This window comes from Tupaia chinensis, unplaced genomic scaffold (assembly GCF_000334495.1).
Source record: "Tupaia chinensis unplaced genomic scaffold, TupChi_1.0 Scaffold000279_1, whole genome shotgun sequence".
In the NCBI taxonomy this organism is placed as follows: Eukaryota; Metazoa; Chordata; class Mammalia; order Scandentia; family Tupaiidae; genus Tupaia; species Tupaia belangeri.
The window spans coordinates 924,231-932,397 of NW_006159762.1; the positions used below are offsets into that span (position 1 = coordinate 924,231).

Here is an 8,167-nt window from a genome sequence, read left to right on the forward strand (position 1 = left end):
ATCACCCCCTAGAGGGGATGGCCATTCTGCAATCCCTTCTCCATTCTCCTCTTGGTATCTTGGGCATGCACGCACACTCACTCGGCGTGAGTTTTAAGCCATCAAGTACTGGACTCGAACTACGGTTGACTACATGGGAGTCTAGCAATGTAACCATTATGCCATCTGCTGGTCCCGAGCTCTTATTTGTGCCAGCTACTCTGAGTGAAGATTTTATACATTTTTGTTTTATTTTATTGTCACAACCACCTCACAAAGAAAGTGGTATTACTTTGTCATTTTTTTGGTTTCTTTTTTTTTTTTTTGGAGAGGTTTTTCGCTATAGGGCGTGCGCGCTCGCCAGACAGACAGAGAGAGACATAGAGACAGAAAGCGAGAAATCACCCCCCAGGGGGGATGGTCACACCGCAATCCCTTCTCCTCCATTCTCCTCTTGGGATCCTGGGCACGCACGCACACGCGCCTGGCATGAGTTTTAAGCCACCGGGTCTGGGACGCGAACCGTGGTCGACTACATGGGAGTCCAGCGACATAGCCATTACACTAACTGCTGGTTCTCTACTTTGTCATTTTTACAGATGAGGAAACTGAGGAACAGAAAACATAAGTAACTCACCTGAAATTACATTGCTGAGTACCCAGTGCCTCTACAAAGTTCTGGGTAGATAGTCAGAAAACATTTATCAAGCAACTACTGTCAGTGACATGTATAGGAAGAGGGGGGCACTAACTATGTCCCCATCCTTGCAGGCCCACCCTGTCTGCCTGCCCTAGACTCACCCTGCAGGGTCTTATTTTCCTTCTTCACTGACTCAAGGTGCTCCAGGGACTCCTCGTAGGCAGTCTTGATCTTGAAGCTCTCTGTCATGTACATGCGGCACTCCTTCTGTGCGCTGTCCACCTCTACCTGCAGCTCCTCACACTTTTGCTGCCACTCGGCCAGCATCTTGTCAAAGACTCGTTGCTTCTTGTCCAGGGCAGCAGCTGCAGCATTGGCCTGGGATGAGATGAAGATGGTTTCCTGAGGTCCTACTTTCCTGCCCCGCTCCCCTCCTTCCGCCCCTGAATATCCTCTTCCTTTCCTTTCTCTCCTAGCTCTGATGACCACAGAAATCTTGGGAATTTGGGGGATATAATTCAAATTATGGCATAAGAACAGGGCAGTGAGTCTGCGAAGAGCTGCATTCAAAATCTAAAACTTTTTCTGACAGGTGTGTGACCGACCGTTAGGCAATCAACCTTACTTTCCCAGGCTAGAAGGTTTTTGGGTGTAAAATGAGGAGTTTGGGCTGCAATGACTTTTCCAGATTTATGACATTCAAGCTAACTCCCATAATGTATTTCTCTTTAATGTAGTACTATGAATTACTGTCCAACTCAGATCTGATTATTCTTAGAACTTTATTTTTCCATAGACCTTTCATCTTTTTTATAACTCCTCAGCAATTGTTTTTGCTCTTGCACAATTTAGATTTTAAAAAGTCTTGCTTAACTTAATCTGGGAGAGCAGAACCTTTTTGGATTTGGGGACTATTTTGTCTCAAGCCTCTCATATGGTTATGACCTCCTATCTGTGTGGCCAATGGATGCAGCCACATTTTTTGAATAGGCATACATTTCTAACCACAAATTCAGTTGCATAAGAAATGTCACTTTTTCTAAAGAACTGTCTTTGGGCCCTCATTCTACTAAGCAGCAGAAACAAAATCTTTGTCAATGCAGTTTCTCAGTAAACTCTGCTGTAATATCCTGCTTTCTCTCTGGGTTTGTTTCTAAGAACTATTTGACCACACAAGTATGTGGAAAACAGTTTGCTTAAGAGAAAGGGGTATAAGGAAGATGTGTTGCCTAACTTCCTGGAAGCAAATTTTATGCTTCTCATCGAACTATTTAAATAGTGGCTTGTTGAGTGGTAAGATCTCAGAAAAATCTATAAATACTTGTTCAAGTAGGAGCCTATGTCCAGTGAGCTTCTGAGGATAAATCCTATGTCCCACTCTCTTGAGCCACAAGTTTCTTCCTGATAACCCCAGGTGTGCTATAGTCTTATCTCAGCCCTGCTGTGGGCTCTGTGCCTCTGACCTTCTCCAAGTCAATGGTGAGATCCTCCACTTCTGCTTGGAGTCTCTGTTTATTTTTCTCAAGAGAAGCTGCCCGGGCTTGGGCAGCTTCAGCTGCCTCTTCTGCTTCCTGGAGCCTGGCGGCCAGCTTCCTCCTGTAGAAGAGGGAGAGGGACCATCAAGGAAACACAAGAACCCATAGGAGCCCACAGGCACAGTTCATGTATTGCTGGGGCCTGGGATAGGGTTAGGGGGAGATAAATGGCACTGAACTTTGGTATTAATATTGGAAAAGATGCAGACAAAAAGGACACTAGAGGAGAGCAGGTGCTGTCCATTCATTCATTCAACAAATAGTTATTGTTTCTCCTCTGTGCCTATCCTAGGCATTAAGGATATAACAGTGACCCAAGCAACTAAAATCCCTGCCCTCCTGAAACTTTATTATTATTTTTTTTTCAGGAGCAGGAGAGAAGTAGAAAATACATAACAGAACAGAAGTGCTATGCAGAAAAAGAAAGCAGGGAAGGGGACAGAGTCTAGGATGGGAGTGGATGGCTTCAGTTTAAAATGAGGGCTCACGGGAAGCTCTCTGAGAAGGTGGCACAAGAGCAAAGGCCTGAGTGAGGGGAGGTGGAGAACTCTTTGGATGTTTGGTGAAGGAGATTCCATGCAGAGACAGGAATTGAAATTAGGATTATCACAGGTGTGGGAGCCTTGGGATGGGACCTGGCAGCTCCCAGTAGCTCTCAATGCGAATGGGTAGAGGGCTGCAAGTAGAAGTTATAGGAAGGCAGATTTAGGTTCAATGTAAGAATGTTAGATGAAAATGTTGCATCGGGGGCCAGCAGGTGGTATGGTGGTTAAGGCACTGGACACTTCCACATGGCCAACCACAGTTGGAGTCCCAGACCTGTGGCTTACTTTGTCACTTTCCTTCTCTCTCTCTCTCTCTGGTTAAATTAAAAATAAATGAATAAATACATAAAATTAAGCAATTCAAGAATTACTTAAAACAAAACAACAACAACAACAAGAATATTGTAGCATCAGCTAGAAGGAATCAGGTCTGATTGCTATTATATTACTAGAAATTCCAATGGATAGGAGAGGTTTGCAAGCATGCTGAGGAGTCATCTCCCCTTCCTGGCCCAGGGTGGCTTACACATAAGGCTTCCCTGGGTACAGGGGCCTACAGGCACCTAGTGAGCCTCTTCTCATTCAAGAGATTGACTCAGAGCTACATTATCACAAACCCATTTTCTCATGTTCCTCACATAGGGTGTCTACTTATCTGGATTGTGAATGAGAAAGAAAGCTCAAAGGAGTTGAGGATATTTGCTGCAGAGACAGTGATCTGGCAGAATGGAGACCCGTGCCACTGAGCGTGGGTCATGTCCTCCCAACATTGCCCCAGGCCCACTGAATGGGAACCTGCATTTCAGAAAGGCCTACAGATGTTTCTGGAGCAATTTGGAGTCAAAAAAGCTCTGCCTACAAGTGGAGTCCCAGCTCCTGCTTTCCCTGCAGGTAACCTGAGCACATAGGTAGACAGTCTTCATAGGTGGGACTGTGAGAGCTGCTGAGGTGAGCTCCTTTGTCCAGACATTCTGTTTCCTCTCTCTTTTTTTTTTTTTTTGGAAGTTTTTGCATTAGGGCACATGTGCTCACTGGAGAGAGAGACAATCAGTGAGAGAGAAAGTGAGAAATCACCCGAAGCCAAGCCACAATCCCTTCTCCTCCATTCTTCTCCTGGGATCCTGGACACACTCACATGTGCCCAGTGTGAGTTTCGAGTTACCAGGTCCGGGATTTGAACTGTGATCTGCCACGTGGGAGTCCATTTACGTATCTGCTATGCCATCTGCTGGCACCCTGTTCTCCTTTTAAAAGAGCCTGTGATCTGCCTTCTCCTGGGCATGTCCCTGGCTTCAGCAGTGACTGATATAATAGTGGGATGCCTGGTGCCCAGCCTGCCTGGTTCTCCCAGCACCAGGATGTTGCTCACTTGGTCTCCTCCAGCTCCTCAGTCCTCTGGATGGCATCAGTCTCATACTTGGTCCTCCAGGTGGTCACCTCGGTGTTGAGTTTGGACACAAGGCGCTGCAGCTCTGACTTGCCTCCCTGCTCTTCCTCCAGCTGCTCCTTCAGCAGGTCTAGGTCATGCTTGGTGTTGGCAAGACTCACCACAGCTGCACTGCGAGACTGTGGAGATGAGCCTGTTAGGGATCTCTAGGGTCTTTCTATGGCCCTGAGACCATAGTTTCGATATATAGAGTATTGGATCAACAGTGACCACAGGTATAGGGGGGAAAGACATGTGATTCTACAATACAAACCATCAGGGTTTTATTTTTGTTCTTTTTATCTAATTATTGATGATGAGAATATGTAATGTAAGATAATTGTATACATCTCATATTATAGCTTTGCGGTAAACTTTATTCTTGCTATTGTAACACATATTTTTCACATTTTTTTCTTTATCTTCATAACCTACACCTTTAAGGAGGCAGCTCTGTCACCACAATTCCAATCCCCAAACAAACCTTTGACTCTTCATCCAGCTGCCTCTTGTAGTCATCTACTTGTGATGTCAGAGATGTCTTTATTCGTAGGATTTGATTGAGCCTACTCTGGGATTCTTCATATTCTCGGCTCAGTTCACTATTTTCAGCTGGGTGAGAAAGGAATGGAAGAATTGATTGGTGAAGAACTGGTTTCCCCAGCAACGCCTAGGTTTCCCCAGGCCATTGCTCCTAAAGTACTCAATAAATATGGAGGCTGGGCCTACTGGATATGAGTGGGAGCACAGTGAACCATCACAGCTGCTGCCCAAATTAAGTGAAAGTGAGCCCAGGACAGGAGCAAGTGTCTGGTGTTGCCACTATTCACATAACTTATATGGAGTTAAGGGCCTCAGATAATGAAGCCCCCAGCTCCTAGCTGTCAGTTGATACAACACAAGAGTTTGGAGAAAACAATGGAGCAGAGAATGTTTATTTTGTAAAATGTATTTGTCACTATCCTAGAAACTATACTCCTGTCATTTGTACAGTGGTTGCTGGAGCCAGAGGCCAGAAAGAGGTTCACAAGCTATAGACGAAGAGCATGGGTTTCCAGTTTTACTCTATAAGTCACTTCACCTCATTGAGCTCCACTTTTCTTTTTCTTTCTTTCTTTTTTATTTTTTTTAAGAGAGATTTTTGCTATAGGGTGCATGTGCTCGCTGGAGAGACAGAGAGACAGAAAGCGAGAAATCGCCCGCCGGGGCAGAGGGTGGCCTTGCTGTGCTGCAATCCCTTCTCCTCCATTCTCCTCTCGGGATTTTTGGCATGCATGCATATGTGCCCATAGTGAATTTCAAGCTGCCAGGTTCAGGACTCAAACTGCAATCGACCATGTGGGAGTCCAGTGATGTAATCATTATACCATTTGCTAGTTCCGAGCTCCAGTTTTCTTATCCATCAGATGGGGATCTTGACTTTAAAAAGTATTCAGAATGTGGGAAATAAGGCCAAAGGATGCCTGCAAGTTTTCTCAGTTATGCTGGAGAACTAAAAGCCTCGGCAAAGGAGTATTTGGTTCTCCAAATCAATGCATGTTATTTGACTTATTGTTTATCCTTGATTAGAGTCCAGCTTCTGCAAAGTTAGATGTTAACTTATATATTGATAAGTTGCAAGTTATTTTTATCATAGAGATGCAAAGGATTTCTTCTGTGAGGGGGCTAAACTAAACTAATTTCAGGGGTTACAGAGGTATAGTTTGTAATTAATGTTCTATAGTACATTAATCAGTTTTGCATAACTTAATGAAGTTACTCTAACAGTTCTTTCCTAGCTAACTTTGTAAATCTCTGCCTCTCAAATGCTCCTTAAAAGCAGCATTACCATTTTTCATTAATGAGCTAAATAAATCTTTGATACATGTTCACTTTATGTTATTTTGTGGACCAGGTTTTAGAATGTTTAAAATTTTTGTCAGTATTAATATCTCTCCTGTGATCTCACAGGGCAGGTGAGAGAACTGATTCGAAAATGCTTTCAATAATGTTCCCTGTTTTACACTGTGAAGACATTACTTGTAATGCTCAGTAGGCAGAATAAAATCACCTTGTCTCACCACAAGGGAATTGGGTGTAAATTTTCCAAGACCATGAAATCTCTGGGTAGAAGACCAGGTATACTTCCCTCCATTTGCTTGAGGATTCATATTCCTTTTCATGTGCTGCTTTTCAGACAGCTGCAAGGAGAAGCAGCTCACCTTGGAGGCGGGTCCTTATGGCATTGATTTCTGCCTGGTTTCGCTCCAGCTCTGCCACTTTAGCATTAGCTTCTGATAAGCTGTCTTCCAGCTTTCTGATGTGGGCCTCCGCGTTCATCTGCTCAGAGAGAATAAACTTGGTGGGGAAGGAAGGAGAGGGCCAGGCCAGCCCCTCCCCACTTTCCCTTGGACTTTTGCCTTGTCTCATGCTGGTTCACCCCTGTGCAGCCTCCCAGACTACCTGCCTAGTTCTAGAATGTCCTTGTCTTGAAAACCTCATACGGCTTATTTTCTATTAACATAAACACAGAACATTTAGGCTGGCATATAGCCCCTATCTCTCTTTTGCAGACCCTTTGGACTCCTGCAGACCACACCAGATAAGAAAATGCGGTAGACTGGGTTAGGAAAGCTATCGACATTAGCACAGAGGTCTGGAGATAAATGGGAACTATGAAGATGCCTCATAAGAGTCTGAAGTTTGGAGACAGCTGTGGCTGGGCTGGGACAGCCATGACTGGGACAGGGACCTACAAGGTAACATCTTGGCTTACCTTGGAACCTCCCATTCCCTGGTGTCACAAGAGAGCACTTCACGTAGTAGATGTTCAATAAATGAATGGCTCCCTTAATTTTCTTTCTTGTTATGGGTCACTTTGTCTTTGGATTGTGGCATTGTATACATTTGTTATTCTCTAACTCCTTGAGGACATAGTTATACTAATGTAATAATAGTAATTTCAAAAGCACATTTATTGAGCATTTCTTACATGCCAAGGATGGTTGTAACCCTTATATTAGTGCTATGAGGTGGGGAGTATTATTATCATTCCCATTTTACAGATGAGGAAACCAAAGCATAGTCAGGTTATGTAACTTGGCCAAGATAATACACCTAGGAGTGGGATCTGTGCTGGATTCATTTCAGTTTCCTTTCCAACATCTGGAATATGCCTTTCTCATAAAGGAAAATTTATGAGAGAGTTGGGTTCTGGGAGCCTCCCTATGGATCTGGGAGAGGAGCCCCAGTCACCTTAGACTTCTGCGCTGTCTCCACGCTGGCGTTGAGGTCATCGATCTCAGCTTTCATGACTTGCTTGTCCTTTTCCAGCTTGGACTTGACCCTCTGCAGGTTCTCCACGTGCTCAGTCAGCTCAGCCATGGAGTCTGTGTGCTTTTTACGCAGTGTGGAGGCTGTTGCCTCACTCTGCAGGGCCGCCTCCTCCAGTTCTCGACGCAGCTTCAGCAGCTCAGCCTCCCGCTTGCGGTTCTGCTCAATCTGAGATGAAAGATAAGTAGAGTCAGTAGAACTGACTGGCGCTGATTTTCTTTGGGGGGTGGACATGCTACCTGCTCTCCAGCCCCCTAATATTTCTATACCCACTAAAAGAATGTCCTGATGGAAATGTCAGTCCTCTGAGTTGGTGGCCCATAGGATTTGTTTAAATTTGTTGTGTTGAACTGTGCCTCCCAAAATATGCATCCAAATCCTAATCTTGGGTATCTATGAATGTGACTTTATTTGGAAATAAGGTCTTTGTAGACCCATCCAACTAGTTATGATGTCATACTGGATTAGGGTGGGCCTAATAAAATGAGTGGGGTATCCTTTTAAAAGGAGAGAAATTTGGGGGATCAGCAGTTAGCGTAATGGCTATGTCGCTGGACTCCCATGTAGTCGACCGCGGTTCGCATCCTAGACCCGATGGCTTAAAACTCACGTCGGGTGCATGTGCGTAGGTGCCCAAGATCCCGAGAGGAGAATGGAGGAGAAGGGATTGTGGCATGGCCATGCCCCCTGGGGGGTGATTTCTTGCTTTCTGTCTCTTTGTCTCTGTCTG

The 8,167-nt window shown here is 44.8% G+C and overlaps 1 protein-coding gene across 1 annotated transcript in view; it reads right to left on the minus strand.

Annotated features, from left to right (window-relative positions):
* The window catches only part of MYH16 (myosin heavy chain 16), a 67,105-nt gene that overhangs the window by 17,319 nt on the left and 41,619 nt on the right, over nt 1–8,167 (minus strand). Inside the window, exons 29-34 of the mRNA XM_006150168.3 lie at nt 7,360–7,605; nt 6,327–6,444; nt 4,610–4,737; nt 4,069–4,265; nt 2,083–2,215; nt 781–997 (exon numbers count right to left, since the gene is read on the minus strand). Coding sequence (XP_006150230.1) covers nt 781–997; nt 2,083–2,215; nt 4,069–4,265; nt 4,610–4,737; nt 6,327–6,444; nt 7,360–7,605 — 1,039 coding nt within the window. The remainder of the gene's footprint in view (nt 1–780; nt 998–2,082; nt 2,216–4,068; nt 4,266–4,609; nt 4,738–6,326; nt 6,445–7,359; nt 7,606–8,167) is intronic.